The sequence below is a fragment of the Epinephelus fuscoguttatus genome, linkage group LG16 (assembly GCF_011397635.1).
Source record: "Epinephelus fuscoguttatus linkage group LG16, E.fuscoguttatus.final_Chr_v1".
NCBI lineage: Eukaryota > Metazoa > Chordata > Actinopteri > Perciformes > Serranidae > Epinephelus > Epinephelus fuscoguttatus.
In genome coordinates this window covers 7,480,777-7,504,555 of record NC_064767.1, presented here as the reverse complement: position 1 = coordinate 7,504,555, position 23,779 = coordinate 7,480,777, and the positions used below count along the sequence as shown (strand labels likewise).

At 43.4% G+C, this 23,779-nt stretch overlaps 1 protein-coding gene across 1 annotated transcript in view; it reads left to right on the top strand.

Annotated features, from left to right (window-relative positions):
* Nucleotides 1–23,779, top strand: part of lrpprc (leucine-rich pentatricopeptide repeat containing) — an 82,171-nt gene that overhangs the window by 31,419 nt on the left and 26,973 nt on the right. Inside the window, exons 24-29 of the mRNA XM_049600437.1 lie at nt 5,569–5,693; nt 8,539–8,645; nt 18,748–18,816; nt 18,962–19,052; nt 19,645–19,787; nt 22,502–22,628. Of these exons, the coding sequence (XP_049456394.1) occupies nt 5,569–5,693; nt 8,539–8,645; nt 18,748–18,816; nt 18,962–19,052; nt 19,645–19,787; nt 22,502–22,628 (662 nt within the window). The remainder of the gene's footprint in view (nt 1–5,568; nt 5,694–8,538; nt 8,646–18,747; nt 18,817–18,961; nt 19,053–19,644; nt 19,788–22,501; nt 22,629–23,779) is intronic.

Genomic DNA, 23,779 nt, shown 5'->3' with positions numbered 1-23,779 from the left:
TTCCCATAATGCAAACATGCAAATGATCGTTACCAAACACTGGGGTTACCGGTATTGCCCCACCCCTCGACTCTATTCAGCGTATGTGTGTGTTCTATTTGTCAGAGCGGCTTTTAAGTAGATCAACTCATTAGCATGTTAATTATGTACAGAGCACTAATTGCTGGATTTACCACAGCCACGCAGTGCGCCATCAGGGGCTACACACACACACACACACACACACACACACACACCCGCACATGCTTTCATACACACTGTTTACCTCTAGTGTACATGCTGCAGCAGAGGTAGAAGCTTGTGCACCCACACACACGTGCTCAGATGCTCACACACACCGGTGCTCCCCTGCCGCTGTTTGTTTTGCTGTAAGTCTGGTCTCTGGCACCAACAGAGTTTCCAGGTTCACTCGTTAATCACTGCCTCTGTGAGATTAGCAGGCTAATTTACTCCTGGGTCATCAACAGCAGCCAAAACACAAACACACACACACTCGCACACACCAGCTTACCGTAGCCCTGCTCACAAATCAAGTGCCAGTTGTACTTCCTCCAAATGATACTGCAGTGAACACACACTAATGAACACAAGTGAACAAGCTAAGCTAACTGCTGGTATTTTAGCTGGCTGGTTGTCAAGGCTCTGAAATAGTCAACAAATTAAAGGTAGAGCCTGATGTGCAGATAAAATGAGTTTGTGGTCCACTTCACCTGAGCATAGGGTAGATTGTTGTTGAGAGAGTTTAGCTTCTCTAAACAACAGCAGCAACATATTTCTTCTCATTTTCTCTCTTTACCAACTTTTATTTTAGCCTCCTCCCTGCTGGAGTGAGATAATTTATTGCACCAACTTATTGGCAGCACGTCAGTATCGGCCGATATTCGCCTTGTTGACCATCAATCAGTCTGCAAATAAGAGGACATGCACCAATGGCAGCAGTGATACTTTTTTTGTTCTGTCGCATCAGTTTTGCACAGGCTAAAAAGCAGGGCTCGAAACAAACAGCGTCCCGTCGACAATAGAAAATGTCATTGAGACGAAAAGAGATCTTTGCCAGTATGCCTTTGGGATAAAACAACAAAGTAAACTCACTATCAAAGCAGCAGGGGACGCACCAAACTGTTTCCCTGATAGTGCTACAATGTGAGCAAGGTGTTGAAATCAGCAAGAGAGGAGAGCTAGTAAATGAGTGACTGAACTAACAGCTAAGGGAGGTGGCATTGCGTTACATTGTGATGCCTTAAATCTCTGTTCAGTAAAAACTAGTGTTGGGCGAAGGCAAATTATAACGTTATCATGATGTGTTAAAATGTAATCTTGTAAAGTTTAGTTTTTTGGTGAGAAATCGAATGAATACAGTTGTTTAAAGAAGAACAGCAACAATGCTATCAGCTAATTTTTTATTTTAAAGAAGTTATCGGCCCAGAATTTCACAATTGTGAATTCCTACAAAATTCAGGTCATGAATAGTCTTGAAAATGGTTTGGTGAATAACAACAGATTAATAAATGAAGCCAGAGTTGTAACTATGAACAGCTTTGCTTTTCATCGGCATCAAGAAAATGACAAGAGACAGGATGCGTCCCTCTTCGTTCTATCATGAAACCCTTTGTGTTAAAAGGCTTTAGGGAACTGAATCGTTCTATAACTTTGTCTCTTGTGAAGATGCATAACAAGTGTGAAATGTTGTAAAGCGGATTGAACATGTGGTTAGAGCAGTGGTTTGGCCAGGCCTCGGGGCAGGTTTGAGCACCACAGCACTTGACTTTTGCGCTCCAGCTGAATCTATCTCCTCGCTCTCCTCTCCTCTGTTTTTCATCTTTTATCTTCATCCAGTCGTCCCCACCTCTTCATTCCGTCAGTCAGGGGACAGACAGACAGTCGGGGGGGAGGAGGGACGGAGAGAAGCGATAAAAGAGGACAAAGCAGGCATCACTCCCGCCTGCACCCGTCTCATCGCTGCGTCAGCGCTAATGACTTAATGAACACTTCTCCGGCAGATTAGCCCTTGACAGCCCATCATATGCGCCGCCCTGTTAGCCTTCATGCCCGTCCGCTCAGTGTTGTGTGCGCTAACCTGCTGCTACACTAGCCCAGATTGCCACATCCTCATGGAAGTGATTAGCGACAGGAAATGCTAATGAGTCCAACAAAATGAAGAGCTGGCAGGACATGTGTGATAAGACAGAGAAACGGTGGCGGGAGAGGAGGAGGAGGAGCTGGGAGGGGGGTTAGAGAGCTGATGGGAGATGAGTGGCTTGGAGGAAAACGTACCTCATCCACTTCCACTATTTTCTGTCTTGTGTTCATGGATTTTGATTGAGGCCTAAAATGAGAGGAGAGCATCCCATAGCTGATGAGCACAGTTGCAAAGACAAAGACATCTTTAGTAGATAAATAGAAGCAGCTGCTAAGGGACACCTTTGGCCTCTTTCAGCTCATTGCTTTAGAGACGACTGGTTTCAGCTAAGAATTTCTAATAAACTCACTGTACATCACCTATCCAGCACCAATAGCAGGCGAACAAAGTTAGCAGTTAGCTGGTTAACATAGTTGAGTGCTCAGCATTTCAAGAGACAGATATTTCCCTCAGGGGTTGGAGGAGACCAAAACATAGCTAAAAGATATTGAACTTACACTGGTCAGGTTGCCAAAAACAAAACTCCAGATTAATGCTAATGTAGCCGTGCCATATCGACATTATCAGGTTGTATGTCATTTTCACCTGGTTTAACTGTCTCTAACACCCTTTTCCCACCAAAATTAGTGCATGTGTGCGGGAAAACATGCTAAAAATAGGTGATAGGCTAAACCGACCATCGGCAGTAGACCAGAGCCATCTACGCTGGTCTGCATTAGACGAATGTGTCTGGAATGCCACGTTCAGCGTCATGGACACGCTGTGAAACAGGGTTAGTAAACAGTAGAAAGCAGCATGGAGGCCAGTGAAAGTGTACGTCGGTTACTTCTGCTTCTGTTACTTGTTAAGTCTCTCTCTCAAACTCTGTGCTAACTTTGAACGATGGTCGAGCAGTGCTTGGATGGAGATGGACAGTACTTTGTGGTTGCGTCATTTCACAACACTGGAAAGGGGTGAGAATTAGCATGTCCAACCTGGTATCATATTTCCATTATTGCTGATTGGAGCCAATAAATACAAAGGACTACTGCAGAGTCATTTGTCCTGGTAATGAATGCTGATTGTAACCTTTCCCATTAAATACAAAAGCCAGATGTTTGTGGGTGTTAGTGGGGTTTTTTTGTCCAGTGGGAAAGGGGCCAAAATAATCAATAAACAAACACAAACACACACACACACACACACACACACACACACACACACTCCCAGTGATGTAGGCTTCAGTAACTGCATCATGTGAGCACTCACCTGTGTGGCTGACATAAACATTAGTAAGTGCCATTCTTCGGCCGATGTAACAGCGGGCTGGCTAGTGGTGTCATGATCGCAGTCTCATTTGCGTTTCGAGACACAGACACCTCGTCCTCCCCCACGCAAGGACAGTGGCTTGATAACAGGCCTGCCGATCTCCTCCGAACAAAAGAGGGGGACGGAGAGGGAGAGAAATAAGGAGGAGGAGTGAGATGAGGCAAAATGAGCTTCCTTGTCTAATCCTTCAGGTTTCCACTGAGCAAAGCGCTCTCCTTTTTTTCAGGGCTTAATTGGCTGGAAAGTGGCTGACATGCAAAGTTGAGGACATTAACAGGGCTGTGCGCCGCAGTAAATGGCAACGCAAAGTGACAGTTAAATTGTACCTAGGGGAAATTATCCATCTTTCGACATCCTTAGCTCTTTTTTGGGTTGGATCGGTGGGCGGAGAGAGGGGGAGAGGGGAGGAAGGCAGAGGGGGTGTAATTGCAACGCCAGGCCCTTTTTTTGCCAAGAGTGATGGGATGTTTTTTTAAGATGTCTCATTAGGATGGAGGGATTCTAAGTAGGTGTGGAGGAGTGTGAGGGAGGAAAAAATGAGGTGGACAGATAGACAGGCTGAAACATCCACCAACACAACTTGGCCTCACATGTAGAAACGGCTCAAGTGTAAAAAGCCACACTGCACCACAACAGTTGAGGTAATTGTTACGTTAATTCTGCAGTTTTCTTCTCGTCCTTGTCTCATTTTTGGGGTAAATTGCGCACCCAGGACTGCACCCGCCCCACTCCCTCGGTCAGAGTCTGTCTCCGCACTCTTTCTCCTGTTTTCAAAAATCTCTTAGTCTCTCTTCTGCGTTGTTCAATCAGACTGTTGTGCGGTTGAACAGCCTCTTGACTGGCGCTGCTGAATAATGTTGTCCCTCTTCATTTCAATTAGCGGACCTCTTTACCTTCCAACCTTAATCACTCCATTCCTCCTCCCCTCCATTGCTCTCTTTTGCTGTGGGCTCACAGAAGCCGAACTCAAGGTCACACCATTTCCTGTTTTTTTTTTTTTTTTTTTTCCCCCGGGTTGTTGGTCTTTTTGGGCATATTTCTCTTACCCACTTGTCTAATTGATTAGAGGAGAAAACACTTCAGAAATTATACCTGTTCCCTCTCACGCTCTGTCCATCAGTCTGTTTCTCATTCACTTACTACCTCCCCCCATAGGTGCCCTATCTGCTTTGACCTCTGCGTGATTGACATGGTAATTACCCAATCAACAGATTGATGGCAGCGCTGTCACAATAGAGGGGATTGAAGTGGTCTCTCTCCCTCCCCCTTCTCTCAGCTTCACGTTCTCTCGCTTCCTTTTGCTGTCTGCGTCTCTCTACTTTTCTCGTTATCACTCCATCAGGCGCACTCATCCTCCCGCTCGCGCTCTTTTGTTTGTTCGGGAGGGACGGGCCAAGCGAGGGAGGACAGGAGGATAGATTGAGCAAGAAAAGGATGACATGAGACGAAGGGAGCAAGCCGGTGGTGGTGGTGGTGGTTGGGGTCTCTAATGTTGTTGCCATATTTCTGCTAAATTGCTCAGCTGGGGGGCGAGGTCATCGGATGGGGAGTGAGAGCTGACAGCGTGAAATCAAAAGCAGCACGGTGTGGTTAAAAAGAGAAGGAAGGGAGGAAGGAGGAGAGAGGATCAGGAGGAAAAGGGAAATGAGAGAAGAGGAAATGAGGGGAGGTTAAAGAGGGTTGGAGAGGACAAAGGAGGAGAAAGCAAGAGAAGTTGGAAGGTGCAAGAGGAGCCGGGCAGAGAGGGTAAAGATCAGTCGAGTCCTTTTGTCTGTTGCATTGCTTCTCCTCTAAAAGCCTGTCCAGAGAGACATTAGCCCCTCGCCGACAGGTGTGTGAGAGTGTGCCTGATTGTGTGAGAATGATGTATTGGGGCCAAAAGGCTTCATCACCTGCAGTTGTGCTGTCATGAAATCAAAGGCCTGTATTGTTGCGGAGGGTCACAGTGCTTGAAAAGGAGGTCACAGGGTTAACACCCCATGATACACTCTCTATTCTCTGCAGACACAATTCTGTACATATCTGATTGGACAGACCTGACATCTAACTTGCTCTCTGTTCTCCTTCTTTGTATTTTTGTGTGTGTGTGTGTGTGTGGTCACGTGCTTGCATGCTTGCAGAAAGGACCTGCCCGGAGCTCTAGAGGCAGCAATGGAGTGTCACAAGCTCTACAGCCAGCTTCCTCGCATCCATGACATCCTTGTTCGACTGGTGGAGAAAGGAGACACAGAACAGCTGCAGAAAGGTGACACATTTTCTCATCTCTTTGTGATCCATTAATCTGTTGCTTAATAATTTCCGTAGTTTACCACACAAAAAGAAAAGTCAAGCATTTGCTGGTTCTACCCTCTGAGGTTTACCGATATTTTTTTTTAATGTTTGCTATTCTAAATGAGATACTTTTGCAAAATAAGCAATTTGAATACTTCACTTGGAGTTCTTGAAATTTTGAATTTCACAGACTGTTTGGTCAACAAAAACTACAGTTCCTGCAGCATCCCCACGTTACCCAGATAATTTAATTGAACCATAGCCCCCTTTTACACTGCCTGTTCATGGGGGGAACTTCACACCATTATTCCGCCTCGCCGATCTGTGTAAAACTTAGGGCCACAGAATAGAGTGACAGAGTTGTTCTGCCTTAGAGTCAGGTGTGGAGGTAGGGGCAGTGCTGATTGACATGTACATAAAAGGGACACCCAGCAGGACGGGGCAGGTGTGACATTTTGATGATGCGCCAAGTGTGTGAGCCACCACTGGAAGATTTAAAAAGCAGCTAGTAGTAGTTAGCAGTTAATTCAAAGAAGAACGGCAACTGAAAATGCAAATTGGGTCATGCAAAATGAGGTCCAGGAGCTCCTCACAGGCCGAACAGAGGGCAAGATCAGCCGCCAAGTTTGTCATGTCACACTTGAGGCTGACGCTGTGGTGCTGAACCTCAAGGCCACCAGCATGATGTCTAAAAGCACAAACTGGGGCAGCATTATGACGGTGTTGTTCAAGAAGTTTATTGTCATAAGCACAGTAAAATCACAGTGGTTTACACCATACAGTGAAATTCCTAATTTTCTAGTCTCCCTTCATGTGAAACAACAATAATAAAAAATAGAACTCAAGTTAGATTAGTTTGGTTCTTTGTAATAAAGCAACGGCTGTTGCGGCAGTATCTCTATGTAAAAGGGCTCATGAAGAAATGTCAGGAAATTACAGGATCAAGAAAGAGTGATAAAACAAAGGTCAACAAAGACAAAGGTCACCAGTTGGATTTGAACAGGGGATGTTGGGGTTCATTGTCAGCACCTAAAAGTCCTAAGCCACATTGGTGTCCCAGAGCCATGTTTTATTTAAAAATGCACAAACATCACATTTTGTTAAAGGTTTATCATGTCCTAATAAAGAGTGGCTGTACACACGGTCACTACTTCTCAGAAATATATTCTAATATTCTTTTATACTTTGTGTTTCTGCTGATTAACTCAAACCCTCTATTATTCATTTCTGTGTGGGGCAAAGCTGATCCAAAGTGCCCAAGCAGTGTTTGCATTAAACCTTCACGTAACAAGTGGCAACAACTCCAAGAGTGTGTAAGAGGACAGGAGAGTGAGAAAGGTTCAGACCGGGGTCGTGGTGAAGCACGTCCGACGATCACGTTTTGAGCGTTCTCCCTGTATGTTGACAGCGGAGCGGTGAACAGGTCAAGTTCAATGTGCCGCGGGGGGCAAGTGGCTCTGGAGTGCGTAAAGGTTGAAACCGTGCAGTGGAGCACCTCTCCACCTCCTTCCCTCCCCTTTCACCCACTCCCTCATCCACCCGTCCCTCCCACCCTCGTCTCTGACCCCCCGGAAAGGTGACAGACCCTCACAGTCGGGCGCTGCACCCTCAAAAAACAAAATGACTTTCACAATGATTGTCTGACAAAGGCCAGCGTGCACACCAGTGCCAGCTTACCAGTGGTTATGGGAATAACAAATGGTTCTGTCTCCCACTCCTTCACATACAGCAGGAGAGAGGGATGACCTAAACCTTGAGTCAAACTCAACCTGACGGCATCGTGAGTGCATGTTGAGTGCCGTAGCCTGCTGTGCCACGCCACGCTCCTTTGGACCCGTGCTGTTACAGTGCATGGATAGTCACCTTAAAATAAAATACACCACCAGAAAAAAAAGTAGAAATGTACTGGAACCAAAATGTGCAGACTTCCAGCAGACCGGCCTTCAGCACTCCAAAACACTTTAAAACATTGCTTGTCAAAAGATCTTGACTCACATGTCTGACCTTGGTTTGAGTTCAAGCATCAACAGAAAAGTAAAATGTGGGGGTTTTGTGAGGTCCTGGCAACCATAGCAACCGCTCAACTACTTTGAAACAAGAAAAGGTCATCACACAGAACATGCTTTTAACCTGGAGGTCTCTGTCATGGTGAAACCTACAGGATGGTGGAGGAGGACAAGTGAATTAATTAATGCTATTAATGAGCCAATGCATTGAAGGTTTACACCAAAACCTTAATTTAGGATTTGCACCCACAAAATGCGACTTTAATTTAGTCCACTGGTTCAGAAACTTGTCTACAAATGTGTCTACATTTAGATTTAGACCATGAATCAATTCCTTAATGATTAAAGTTCTCTCTGTTGACTTCAGATGAGAGCAAGTAAAGGGAGAGGGATTATTCTTTCTTCTGCTTTGCTGAATATGCAGGTCCATTTGGATAACTGAAAGTTTGCATTGTGTGTGTGTGTGTGTGTGTGTGTGTGTGTGTGTGTGTGTGTGTGGTACCTGTCCTGAAGCTGCTGGACAGAGATAGTACGTAACGCTGAGCAGAGCGCTTTAGCAACTTTACCATCAGAGCTTAGGCTTTCATTCGGGACCTGTGTGTGCGTGCGCGTGTGTGTGTGTGTGTTTGTTTGAGAGCAGAGTTGATACGGCTGCTTTGTGCCTGGCACATTGTGCCAAATAATGGAATCAGAAGGAAAAAGATGAAGTGTGCAGTGTGTTTGTTCACCTTGCAGGCATTTTATTCACAGCCTTTCTCTGCTCTGTTAACCCCGTCTCCGTCTCGCTGTCTGCGTCTCTGTCTCTCCCCTCAGCCATGGACTTTCTGAGTCGAGAGCGAGGAGAGATGACCATGCTGTATGATCTGTTCTTTGCATTCCTGCAGACAGGCCGCTTCCGTGAGGCTCGCAAGATTATTGAGGTAAACACACACACACACACACACACACACACACACACACACTTAATCACAAAGGAACTTTGGGAGCCAGGTAGGATATTCTGACATTGCTTCTTCCTGGGTTTTGTGTATCCTAGTTTTTATAAAGTGACATGTATAAACCAGCCTGGTCTCATTTCCAAAGGGTCAGAATGCGCTGCTTGGGCAGTGCATTCAGCATTTTTTTGGGGCATTTTGCCTTTAATGGACAGGACAGCCAAGTGTGAAAGGCAGAGAGAGAGAGAGAGGGCATGACATTCAGCACAGGGCCACAGGCTGGACTCGAACCCGGGCCGCTGCGACAACAGCCTTGTACATGGGGCGCCTGCTCTGTCCACTAAGCCATCGACGCCCCTGTGCATTCAGCATCATTATTGTGACGTGGTGTGTCTGTGTGAGGTGGACCGTGCTGTCCAAAAATTCCAGTGTAAATCCATCAGCATCATTATTAGGCTCAGAGCAACGAACGTAGTTTCAAGAACCTGAAAGTCCGCTCAGGATGGGCACAACTGGAGGTTGATGGGTCCAACAGACCACAGACTTTGAACCAGGAGAGTGGCATCAAAAACAAACGTTGGTTGCAGCTTTTGTTGCTCTAGAAACCAGCTGTTGTTTTTTTGGCAACATATTGCCACATTCCCTGACGCGGGTGTTGCATTCAAAGCCAGGTGTTTTTGGTAACATCCGCAATCTGTTCCTAGACATAACCATGCAGTTTTGTTGCCAAAACCCAACTGCTAACCCATTTTGTGAGTCGCCGCATTTGACTAACGCCAGCCACAATCTCTTCCTAACCATAACCAAGTTGTCCTGTTGCCCAAACCTAACCACCGACGAAATTCTCAGTGTTTCAGATGTGTGATTCACACACTTAACTGCAGATTAAAGTAACTTCTACAAGACACAAGTTAACTCCTATTACTATTAATTATTATGAGAACAATCTCTGTCAATGTTATTTCACCAGTTTTAACGGAAAGAAATCGGACTACATCCTGAGTGACAAAGCAATCATCATATGTCTATAGCACAGAGCAGCTGTTGAGCAGCAAACACTTGGTCAGATTTTGATTTCTGTACATGACAACAAGTTCAGATGATCTGGGGGAGCAAATTTTTACAAGTAGAGGGATAACTGATCATTTAATGAACAGCATAAATAGTGTAAATAATGAACAATGATGGGGCCTGATTTCACAGGACTGAGAACTCCTACATGAGTGGAAGACAGGTATTTGTATTTGATTTCCCTGGCTGCTACCTGACAACAAAATAGGAGAACAAAAGTCAGGATGACATCTGCATGACTGTCAGGAGCCACAGAGGACACACATGATGTAAAAGCCATACTCTTGTTGTTATTGTGGCTCATCTGACCTGAATATTTTGTGTATATTTATATCTTTGTCATCTTAAGTCCTGCTATAAGCCCTGTAGATTAGTGTGAGAAAAAGAGAGAGGCAGAGCGGACAGATGAGAAGCGATTTTCACATGGATAAATCGGGATGGGCGGTCGGGGACTGGATGGTGGAACAGAGAGATTGATGAACAAACGAAAAGAGGGATGAGCCTGACATGGGAGGAAAGAGAACAAGGCCATTATGTTGTCTGATCAGGATGAGAACAAAACTGAGGGGGAAAATACCTTAACTCCCTCGCTCTGACGCCGCTCACTCTCGTGTCCTGGTGTGCACTAAAAGAGGGATTTGTCCCTCTTGAGGATTTCCAAACCCTCTTAAATATTATCGACATGTTATTGTGGCTCTCATTCCCCTTCTGCTAGATTGTATTGCTGTTATCCTACTTATAACAGAGAGTCAGCTACATGCCCAGGAGTGATTGTTGATGCCTTGTAAATGTACATGTTGTCCTTGATGTCAGAGGGAAGATGTAGGTTAGAGAGACAAAAAGCTCAGCTGCCTCACCCCCATCTGGTGAGTTTGGTTTGTCATGGACACACAGAGTGAAGGTGAAGCTGCAGATCTTGTGTGTATGGATGACCCAGCTGTAGCATTTACAGCAGAACGTTAGCTATTGTGCTTACCCAGGGATTCACTGCGACAACTGTTGCATCTTCCCCTCGATAACAGAAAACAAACAACAACATTTCTCAAATTATGACCTTGAACCCATGAGGACATTTAATTATATGGCTCTTTCTACATGTGATGGCTATTGTTCAGTGTGTGAAGTGTCAGAATGCCACAAATTCCACAGTTTTGATTGAACGGTGACTATGGACTCAAATGTTTGTATTTTATTGTTTTTATTAATCGTTTAGTTTTTAAAAGATAAGATAAGCCTGTATCGATCCATTTCCAATTCAGACATTGCAGCAGCGCAAGGACAGAATTAAGTTCTAGAGAAATAAAGATTAGTTTAGTAAATATGTAGAAAGTGTACACCAAAATACTGTATACCTTAACTGAATAATGATATTTAGTGTTGTCTGTATTAAAGCAAAATAGAAATTTAACATAGTTTATGATGTGGTGAGACAGTATAATGTATTAACACCAAATAGGATGCTGTAGTACACTGTAAACTGTAAGTTATAGTAGTATTCGATGCAGTGTTATAGTATTAATAGTAATAGATATCAAATTGACAATTTGTAAAAACAATTTCCCAGAGCCAAAGGTGTGACGTTTTTGTCCAACTCTCAAACCAAAGCTATTCAGTTTATAATGATATAAAACAAGAGCAATCGATCACATTCAGGACTATGGGTACGATTTTAGAAATTCTAGATTAGATTAGTTTATTTGTCCTATTAGGAAAGTTTTCTTCACGCTTCCATACATCTTGAGTGCCAACCATAGACATATACACATACCCCGCAGATACAACATACATTTGCCACACACACATGGATTCTCAACACATAACATACAGTATAACACAGACACATTTACACGTCACTGCCGTTTTTGAGTTTTGTTTAGTTCTGTGATGGCCTTGGTGACGAAGCTATTGTTGAATCTGATTTTTTTTTTCTCTCTCTTTGTGAGGTCATGAGGGTCGTTTACGTTAACTTACTTACTTGGCACAGTGTAGTCTCGCATAGCAAGGCACAGTGTGAGATATTTTTGTCTGAACTTATCTTAATTCTTTAGACAGGGGGAAAAACACTTCTGGTTGTTAATATTTTTTTAAACCAATCACAATCATCATGGGCGGTGTTAAGCCCAGGGTGCAACGACAGAGCAAAATAGCGTCGGGAGGGAATTGGCATTAATATGTCTAAATTCCTGCAAAAGAAAATGCCACATAAAACATTAAGAGATGTATTGGCGTGTAGGTAGCTGGTTTGGAGGTGGGTTTTTATGCACAGTGCTAAAACAAAGTGTGGAGAGAGATGTGGCTATGTAAGGGTAGTTGTTGCTTAGCATAGCATAGCATAGCATAGCAGGATTTTGAAAACAGTACCATGCAGACAGCGTGGAAGCTGTGTTTTGAGTAAAACGATGACTGTAAATCTGATTCCGCTCTTCTTTTTTTCTTTTAGTTCATGAGGAATGTATCTGGGGCCAGTTGCACAAAACACCTTAAGTATGACATTTGTGGCTGATATGAACTACTTCGCCAATAACTGACTGTAAAGATCCTGTTGCATAAAGCCGCAGAATAATCATTCATTGTAAAGGGGCTGGAAGAGTGCAGCTTTGGAAAGTTGAGTGATCCAACCCCAGACAGTCACAGTCTTGAACTGACTTCTGGTAAAATCTGAAGCGCAAAATCAACATTAAATGCGTCCATCAGGTTCTTCCTCCCGTGGAACGCTCTTCTCTGGATGCCTTAATTGTTCTCATTTATCTCCATAAACTCAAACATGTTGTGGTTAAGATGGAGTCAGAGGCACTTTATGTTTTTGTCCTTACTTTGGTTACCGTGCAACAGTCTAACAAACTAGAAGCAATAAGACCAAGTTAAGGAGAAACACTTAAATCCTGAAGTAAACTTTATAAGGAAACCTTAAAGGGCCAGTGTGTAATATTTGGCATGGTTTATTGTCAATCTGAATCTGAATCTGAATATTCTACCCATTAATATGTTTATATAAGTGTGCAGTCGCTATAAAATAAAATTCTTTTGGTTTTCATAGCCTTATAATTATGCTTTTATATATATATATATATATATATATATATATATATATATAGCAAGGGCCTTGCTTTAGAGAGGTCGCCATCTTGCGCCGCCATGTATGTACAGCAGACCGAGCGGACAATCCAGCCAGCCAGAGAACGCGTTTCGCGTGTATAAATGAACCAACGAAGACAGCTGGAGGAAGGAAGAAGGAGGAAGAAACAGCAGAGAGTGTTAGTAGTTCGTCGGTAGAGAGTAGTGAAAAGTTTTTTTAGTTATAAAGTTTGCGAATGGACCACACTTACCACGCAACAGGAGAGAATGAACCCGAACCGTCATCTGCAAGGAAAAGAAGACGCAACTTCACTCCTTGTGATGCACTCTCTGCGGCGCTTTTCCTCCTGATGATATATCTCCCCAACGATGGCAGCAGTAGCACCGAATCCCATTCTGTGCATTCAGCCTCTCTTCTCGCCCGCTCAGCATCAAACACATGGAGTTCCTCATCTGTATGCTCCGGCTCAAACAGGTATGGCTCTGGGTCTGTGTCCGCTACAGAAACTCTTCAAAATCGCGTTCAAAGTCGTCCATTGCAGCTACTATAGTCCAGAGATATTGCTAGGCTAAATAAACAGCTGAGCTCTGTTTACAGGCTACGCTGTCAGTCAGTGTGCGGGCTGGAGATTGGTGGAGCAGAGAGGGGAGGGGGTCCCCACTCAGTATGGTAAACGAGTATGTGTGTAAAGTTATGAAGTGTGTCTGTTACGCTAGAAGAGTCAGAGTTTGGGACGGAGTGGAGTGTTACCGGAGTTTTTGGAGTGCTCAAATAAACGGGCCTTTTTCCCAAACACTCCTCTGGTCTCCTGCTCGTGAGGGATTCATTACAATATCGTAACATGGTTTAGATTTCTAAATAAATATTCACTAGATAGACCTACTCCTGAAAAACTTGTGCGCAAGGCTTTTTGTCCCTACGAGGCCACCGTCATTTACCTGACCGGAGGGGTGAGCGAGTGAGCCCTGCAATCTAGAATTTGACCACTGATGTTACTGTTTTCAACCCATTTTACACACTGGCCCTTTAAGGAGAGGACTTGAGGATGTTTTGAGCAACTGGCTTTTTGAGGACAATCTTAACTGATCAGTCTCTGTAAATGTACAGTTAGTGGAAACGAATTTCCCTCTGGGACGAATAAAGTAAGTCTAAGTCTAACTGGCCGCTGGCTTTTAACTGCTGTGAAATGCTCCACTGTGTTCACCAGCTTGTTGTTAACTCTGTCTGCAGTTTGGTGCTGATCAGGCCGTGTACAGTGAGTTTACCAGAGCGTCTCTCTCTTTTTTTTCTTTTTTAAAAACAGCTGCGTGCTGCAGCTGGAAATCAGATCGATGAGAGCAGTGAGAGTGAACTAAAACAGTGAAGTTGTGAGCCTGAAAACCAAGCCTGAAACCTGAAAAATGTGAAAATGCTTCTTCCTGTAGAGCTGAAGAGAAGTGCAGAGTTGGGTGATAAGTCTGTCTGGGTTCATCACTATGAGCCGTCCCTTTCAGATTACGCGTTTCATCCCTTGTTAATTTGACAGTATTGATTCATGCAGGTTTAGTGGTGACTAGCTGTGAGTTGTCAGTCGCCCACTTACGCTGTATAATCAGACAAATGTCACCTGTGTGGATGTTTCGAACAAACTTACTGAACACAAAGTTACTGTCACTTGTTAAACTTACCTGACGACAGGATATATAACACAATAGAATCATATCTATCTCTCAAATATGCATACACACACTCAAACACACAAATACTTTTTTTTCCTCCCCTCTCTGAGAGCGTCAAGTGGCAGTCCAGAGTGGTGTCTCTCTTTGGGCTGTGTTTGGTATAATTGGCAGCTGATTAATCACAGCTAATTAAATGTAATGATAGAGAAAGGTGGCCAATTTTGTGCTAAATGGTCAAGGTTAGGTAGAGGATTGTCAGGTGGCCGGGGCCTATTATTGCGGCACGCGCATGTGTGCGATGGTCAAGGTTAGGTAGTATTGCTAAAGAGTGGTGGAGCCATTATGTGTTTTTGTGTTAGGGAGAGGGGTGTGTGTGTGTGTGTGTGTGTGTGTGTGTGTGACTAAGTGGCCAGGTGATTAGTGGAATTAGAACATTAGGAATTGAGATGGAGAGGGTTTGTTAAGTGGAGGTGAGACAAGGTCGGCTCTATGTGTTTCTTTTTGTGTACATGTACATAAGGATGAGAAAGGAAGCACCTAAAGGCCACACAAGACTCTTAAAGAGGCAGAGTGATGGTCGGCCGTGTGTGTGAGTCAGGGGCTTGTGCTGATAATCTGACCCGATGACATTTTCCCGTCATCTCTTCCTGAAAGTGAGAGTGTCTGTGCTGTTGTTTGTTTCTACTTTGCATTCTCCTGATCCACCCCTGCGTGTGTAAGTTATGTGCCGTCTTATTTCTGAGGATTTTGTTTTCTGCCCAGATTAGGGAGATTTGTCCTGACGGATTCAGAATGCCAAACATATTCCTGCGTGTGTGTGTAGCGCGTAGATGTGCAGAAGGCTGCTCTGAGCCCGCAAGACTTTAACAAGTAAAGGGAATGGGAGGCAAAAAAGATGGAGCACTTGCACTGGGCCTTAGTCTCTAAGAAGATTAGACAGACTGAGAGACAGAGAGAGTGCAACACATTTTAATTTGTCCCTTTGGCTGGCTGGGTAAGAACATAATGCCTCTGCCTGGGCCGGATGGAGGGATGGAAAGGCAGGGGGAAAAGACTGAGTAGGAGCAGGGGAGATTTGGAGGAAGAGGGAGGGATTGAGGGAAGAGGGGATTGACAGAGGAAAGGATGACGGCAGCGAGGGACGGTCAGAGAAAGGGATGAAGCCCGTCTTTTCTTGACTCTCCCCACCCTCTCACAGTATGATGGGCTCCCATCAAAGAGGCCAGCGGGGATTGAGCGCTGTTGATCCCCCGTTCAGATTAACTTCCTGGCAGATCGCTCTGTCTCTGTCTCTCTTTTTTTTCAGATTACCAGGAAGAGAGGGGAGGGCGAGGTTTCTCAATCCTAGTCTTATTCAGATTGTATCAAAGCCCCAAAGAGACAGATGAAATCCTGATCACTGTTATTCCATGATAATAATCATCTAGTCACTCCACATATCAGGCTAAATCTTAGCGACACGAGCCTGCAGATCAATCTATGTCAGCCCTTATTTCACCGCCCACACACACTGTCTATCTGCATAGCACGACAAAAGTACGACAAATCTCCAACAGTGCAGCTTATTCAGGGCTGCTGGGACTTTATGCTCAGTAAATTTTAAAGTTATTGTTCCGTTTTGAATTTTTAACCTGTAAATTTACATCTAAAGTTGTTCTGAGCAGTCTTTTCTGTTTTCTCCTGATTGTTGAGGGAGGAAACAAAACATTTTTTCCCACTCAAACGAGTATTGGCAATAGAATAGAATAGAAAGAACTTTATTCATCCCCAAAGGGAAATTCAACTGTCTAGCAGCTTATAAAAAAACAATCAAATTTCATCACAACACAGTGGTATTAAAATAGACATAAAATAAAATAAGTTGAAATAAGTGCATGAATAGTAATTAAAAATCAAAAATTAAATTAAATTAAATTAAAATTAAATTCAATTAAAATGACCCATTCCACAATAAGCTTGTGGGAAATTGGATGGGTATTTATAATAAATGATAATAATAATAAAAGTTATTTATAAAGCGCTTTTCAAAACAAAGTTCCAAAGTGCTTCAGATGGTTGATCCCAGATTTAAAACAATGCAGGATTCAAGCAAATAAAATGAGGCAATTTTAAGAAACTACAAAGAACAATAAAAATAAAAAAAAAAAATAGTCACTGAAGCAGATAAGCAAAGTTGGCAACTAACTGCCCCGCAGAGCGATAGATTTATCACAAGATAAAACAATACAAATAATCAAATTAGACATGTATAAAATAAACAAGTGTGCAGAAATTAATAAAAGGCTTTTTTGATCAGATAAGTTTTAAGAAGTGATTAAATGATGTCACTGATTCAGCAGCCTCAGATCCTCAGATCAGGGAGCTCCAGAGCTGAGGGGCTTTATCAGTAACCTAACTGACTCCTGATCAGCTTTCTGTGTGGAGTAAAAGTGGGCATACACATGTTGTCAGCGCCATTGCAGCTGTGATACTTGTTCATCCTTTATGCTTATTTGCAGTGCAGTGTGCAGTGAGGGTGAAAGGAGAGGCTGATGGGCAAGTCGAGCTGCCTGTAGCCTGAGGGCTACCTGAAGCAACCGTCTGTCATCATTTTAAAATGGATGAAATGTCAGAATATTTGTACAGCATTAACTTCCATTTAAGTTTTCTGTGTCAAAGAAAAAATCTGCTGAGCCAGCCTGTTATTATAACATAGGATATTTACCCTCTTTAATGGACGAGCTGCCTGGTTAATACATGGCAGTCCTGGAATTTAATCCCATGTTGTGTTAAAAGATTCATTCATTTTCTGTAACCACTTATCCTGTTGTGGGTCACAGGGGTGCTGGAGCCTATCCCAGCTGACATTGGGTGAGAGGCAGGGTACACCCTGGACAGGTCACCAGACTATCACAGGACTGACACATAGAGACAGACAACCATTCACACTCACATTCACACCTACGGACAATTTAGAGTCACCAGTTAACCTGCACGTCTTTGGACTGTTGGAGGAAGCTGGAGTACCTGGAGGAAACTCACGCTGACACAGGGAGAACATGCAAACTCTGCACAGAAGGGCTCCCCCACCCCTGGGGTTTCAGACAGCAGCATTGTTGTCATCTTTCTTCGTGAAATGAAGCCACGCTTTGGACTGTTTCTTCCTCTCTGACATGACTCCTTTCCAGTTTCCAGCAGTGGAGACGCACAAGTTTGACATCACTGTTTTGCAGTGTGCACTAACAGATCTGATCAGCTCAGAGACATACGATTCAGATGAATCAGACAAGTTGGAACCAGTTCTTGATTCCCATCCCTCGTGGGAAATGCAACACCACAATTTTCCCATCATTCGTGTATTGCTTTTGTTTGATTTATTCGTAGCTCTGTTTCAGTGTTGTTGAAAAGAGTTTTGACTCTTCAATAAGTGGAGTTATTTCACATTTTTGTTGTGCTTCTTTTAGTCTCAAGGTGTGTGTCCGTTTGTTCATCGGGAAGATGAAGACACTCTGTGGAACTTGTGACGGATATTTGCACTACTTTCTGATATTTAATAAGTTCAATGATTCGTGAATCAGCAAAAAAAAATAAAATAACCAAGAGGCTTTTGTTGCAGCTCTGAGGTCAAACAGATGTATCAGGATCCTCTAAACAAATTTCACTGTATACCAGGTGTGTTAAATGTGTGCCTTGCAGCTTGTATGCACCTATGTGCTGTAAACCATCTCAAGGCCACACAAACATTCACTTCACATTTCTTCTTACAGTTAAAGATCATCTGAAAATGTATCAGTGTGCTGACTGAAGTTCACAAGCTCATACAGGACACATTTCACCTTTAATCCAGTGTTGTATCCCTCCACGCTGGTTCTGTCATATAACTGGTATTTAACTTAACCTAGTCTTTTTATAGACATTTGTGTTGATTGTTCTGTGATTTCAGATTGAGGCTTTTAATTACTGCAGACTGGGTTTAAAGGATAATTGTAGTTTATCACATTTATAGTTTCTTATTTTCGCTTGGACCTTATTTACGTGGATTATGTTGTCATTTCAACCACTAATGATAACATTTCCTACGAATGATTTGATTGCTTGAGATCAGGGAACACAGTGACAGCCTAAAATTAAATCCAGCTTGGTGAGAAAAGAAATAATTCCACATGGCGCCACCCCAGGAGATGTTCAGTGCAGCAGCTACTCTTTATTGATATGTTTATTTATCTGCTAACTGGATTCTTTCCATAGAAATTCTCATCTATTGTTTACTTTTTTTAAAATTTTATTTTATTTGTATTTCCAGACCCCCGGGGTTAGGGCTCGACCTGGACGCCTGCACTGGTATGCAGAGAGATGCATTTCGTCCAATCAGGTAACACACAAACACATGCTAACAAACAAACACATAACCACAGATACAGGCTGAAGGACTCAAGGCCAAAAAGCGGGACGTAAACAGAGAGTGAAAATGCAAAAATTCCAACTTAAATTATATATTGTTGTGTTTGTGTGTATAGATGGAGGCCTTGGAGCATATGGTGGACTCGACGGCCAAGCTGTTTGAGTGCGACAGAGATCAGATGTACTCTTACATCCTCCGTCTCTGCAGTAAGTCTCTTCCTCTCTTTCATTCGTCTGTTTGTTCTGTTTTTTTCTCTGTCTCTCAGTTTGCAGCCTCCCACTTACCCCCAATCTCCTCTGCTGTCGTGACCTCTCACCTCTGGGTGTGCTCTTGCCCCAGGCTCTGTGTGTGTGTGTGTGTGTGTGTGTGTGTGTGTGTGTGTGTGTGTGTGTGTGTGAGACAGAGAATGGGATCAGTCAGAAGTAAGAGCAGAAGACATGGTGTGATTGCTGCAGTGGAGAGCAGAGCAGATAACAGTTGTGATTGGAGTGTTAAAGCTGATTGTCAACCCATTACCCCCACTTCCGTGCACACACACACACTCACGCACACACACCTTCTAGTTAGTGTGTTTCCTAAATTACAGCATCGTTGAGGGTCGGTCAGTTGATCAGATTAGTGCTTTGATTGCCCTCTCCCAGCATGTAGCACTTTGTCTGAAATTACTCTCTGGTGCAGGCTGAGTGATAAACTACAGCAATATGGACGCACTATACAACCACACGGGTCTGTGTGATATGTCGTTTATAACTGATTACATATGAAACTCTCCGCTGCTTTGTTTCTTGTTGTTTCCAGAGGAGACAAACAACTGGCAGAAGGCAGAAGCGCTGTGGACGAAGATGCAGGAGGAGAACCTTGTTCCCAGGGAGGGGACCCTGCGCTTGCTGGCAGACATCCTGAAGGAAAATGGCCAGGAGGTGCCATTTGAGGTGCCCGAGGTAAAACCCCAGCTTTATAATATGTACATCCCAGTAATGCTCATTAGACAGATCTGTCATTCAGAAGAATAATTGCCTGGAGGTTCCTGAGGGGGGGAGCAGAGCAGATAAAGCTGAAAGCAAAGGCCAGGAGATTCCCAAGAGCTCTGAAGGACTCTGAAAGTGCCCGAGGTCAAACATAACACACAAGCGTGCAGCACTGATGGTCAAATACAAATCACAATGGTGCCTATGCATACATTTCTGTCCCTAAATGTTAAATGAAATGAGGAGAACGTCCCCATGTTTATCTACTATATCCTGTCTGTTGATGTTTTAAGTAATTTATGGAGCAAAAATAACAAATATTCTCAGTGTACAGCATCTCAAACAAGTTTTTTTTGTTGCTTTATGTCAGTGTAAATTGAATAAATCTCGTTTTATTGTACAAAGAGCAGTTTATAGATGTGACCTTGGTCTCTGGCAACTTGTGAAGGTTATGTCTCACTATTTTCTGACATTATATAGGTTCTTAAAAATGCAAATGGCAGCCCTCCCTTTATATTTGAGGCGTATATGATAAACATTAAAGCTACTACAGGTCATTTTCCAAAAAGCCAGATAGATAGAGGACTTTCTTACATCCCTATGTAAAGATGCAGTGTTACAACATTCAAATTACACATGAATCTTAAAACACACAACATAAGGCACAAAAAGATAATCAATCAAATAAGAACATAAATAATTTAAATCTTAACTAGAAACTAAAGTAAAGGACGAGGGTCGGGGACTGAACTGGGTACTTTTAAAAGCACCGACCAACCAACCATCGGTGCCAGATTTTGGTACCAGAGAACATGCCTGGATGAGAACGCCAGGCTTAAACAAAAGGCGGAAGTGCTGCGAAGCAACTTGGCAATGGAGCTAATTGCTAGTGGAGCTACTGGGTTCAACTTCAGACAGGAAGTGGAAGCGCCCCAAAGCCAAAAAGCAGGGCATAGAGCTCCACGGCCGCTCTACGCAGCGCACATCTGCCGCAATAGTTGTGGCGTCTGGTCTGTTTTCTTTTCTATATTATTTTAGTAAAAGCCAATGCCAAATGGGCAGAAACATATAGACACACACAAGCTGAGAGACAGAGAGACAAAAGATTATCTCTCTGTTTGGTTAGAAAAAGGGAGAATTTCTTTTTCAACCCTGCAGCTTTTTCAAAAATTACATTTCTTGTTATTACAGAGAAAGTAACGTATTGAAAAAAAGTACCTTTGGGTAACAGTGCCAAATTCCAGGTACTGTTATCGGGTCAAATGTAAATGGTACCCAACCCTATAAAGGACCTTCCAGCTGTAAATATGCTGCCTTCAGATTATACTTGTGAGCTTGTGGTTACAACAGGGGAAGTTGTGCGGATGATACGCTTTGTGTTCAAGTGGGTGAGTTGTAAGAACACCACTGCTAGGCAATGGGGATTGTCGACATCTCCACCAAGGTGTCAGTTTAGCAAGCAGGCAACATAATTCAGGAAATGGAAAGTCACAGTGACAGAGGTAAAAGATGAGGCTGTTGGAATAATCATCCATTTCCTCAGACTTCCACAGCATCCGCCTTCTCTGAAAATGTCACAAAACACGTCACAACTTGGAGCTTTTAGAACATTTTGTGAACATGATAAACACAACCCCATTTGGAGGCAGCAGTATATACAATGACGGTGCCCAGTAGTATTCTGTTCACTATCATCAACATCTGAGCTGCATAGATTTATATTGATTATAGCCAAATAGAAACGGAAGCTGATCTCCCATTATTTAAAATGCAGTGGTGTCACTCCCACCTATTTTCATACTGCATATATTAACCAAAGAGCACGCTGAGTCCAGCCTCTGATGGCAGGAGCTAACCCCAAAAAACCTCTGAAAACTCTCATTAACTGCTCTGTCCATACAGCCCCCCCCCCCTTCACTCTGCTCCACTTTAAGCTCTTGTTCATTACATGCAGAGGAAACAGGATTGAAGCTCTGATCTGAAGTGTGGTCAATCAGACCGGCTGGCTGGTGAAAGGAATTACAGCCTGATCTGTCTGTAAATCTGTAATGCCAGACTAATTTAGCCAGCAGCTAAATGCCACCATATGGCTGCCGCTGGATTCTTAGTTATATATGTGCGCGTGGCCTCGACCGTATTTGGCTGAGTGACGAGGACAGAATGTGAATAAATAAATAAATTGAATACAATAAATTCAGAGGGGACTTCTGCTTTAAATAATACACTGTTAGTGTTCCATTGCTGCATTTCTCCTCAGCTTCAGTTTGCATGTGAGTGTGCTTCAGTAGCCTGAAGCATGATGAGACAGGAAGTGATTGCTGTTGCCTGGAGCGATGAACTTGCTGACCCCTGGGGGCTCTTGAGTTGACACCCCCACTCCGACACACACACACACACTCGCAAATACACACACACTTTTCTTTTGCCCCTGGGGTGCCAGACCTAATTTGCCCCTAGCCAATACAGCTTAACCCCCTCCCCTCACTGCTACACGGGTGACCGAGCATTAGGGGACCCTGCCCTGCCTGCCCGGCATTATTGCACTGTCATACACACACAGCAGCTCGTTGCAGCACATAGTTGAGTGTGTGTGTGTGTGTGTGTGTGCGTGCTGGCTTGAATGCTGGCTGTAGCTGCAACATCAGACTGAGTTTCATCACTGTTGTCCCTTTGTGTGTCATTTCCAGACCTGGTACCAAGAAGCTGCCATCAAGAAAGCGGAGGCGGCAGCAGCAGCAACTCTCCCCTCAGCTGAGCCTAATGCTGTACTCAGAGCCCGTGTGATGGCCCTCTGTAAAAGGGGCAAAGCCAAAGGTAAGCAGCAGGAGGTCCCAGTGTTGTTGTCCCACATGATATAGAGCTCAACTAAACACATAAGAAGCTAGTTTGAGGTGTGTAATGTTTCCATTTGAAGCAAGTTGCTGCCTCCGGGGCTGAAAAATGAAGCCAACATTGAGGCCGGCTCCAGATGTGAGTCAGTCCCCATACACCCCCCAACTTTACAGCAGAGATGAACATGTTCACAGCCTGGTACAAAAAATGGTTTTGGTCTCTTATAGCTAGTTTCCCCGTTCATGACAACTGTTCAGGATCACAGCTAACCATAGACTGTAAATGCACCATGCCAACCAAGCTAGCAGCTAGTGTTAGGGTTAACTCCACTCTCTTGTTCACCTTCATCTAGTCCCAAAAATCCAAGATGTTTAGATTACTGTAATGCCCTGCTCTCTGGTCTTCCCAAAAAGACCATCTCTAACCTGCAGCTACTCCAAAACTCAGCCACACAAGTGATAACGAGGACCAGAGGGCGGGCGCACATTACACCAGTTTTAGAATCACTGCATTGGCTCCCTGTGTGTCTCAGGATCGATTTTAAGGTTCTTTTGTTAATTTTTAAATGTCTTAACTGTCTTGGGCCATCTTATTTATCTGACCTGCTTTTACCATATCAACCCTCGCGGATCCTGAGGTCCTCCGGCACCGGCCTTTTAATCATTCCAAGAGTTAGAACAAAAACCCACGAGGAGGCTGCATTCAGCCATTATGGCCCTCACTTATGGAACAGCCTGCCGGAGAACATCAGGACTGCAGAGACTGTTGATGTTTTTAAAAGGAGGCTCAAGACTCATCTTTTTAATTTAGCTTTTAACTGATTTCTTTTACTCTTTTAATTCTTCTGTTATATTAGTTTTTACTTTCTAGTGCTTTTAAATGATTTATTTTTAAATCTTTATGCATTTTAGTTTCTAAATCTTCATTTATTTATTTATTATTAATATTATTTTAATCTTTAAATCTTTAATTTTTCCTAATCTTACATTTTTATGCATTTTATCATTATTTTATCTCATACTTGTTTTATCTTATCATATTGCCTTTTAGTCTTTTAGTCTTTTAGTTTTTAGCTCCAGTGTTTCCTCATGGGGGGCCTCCACACTAAGGGGTGTGTCCGGTCTGCCTGCGGG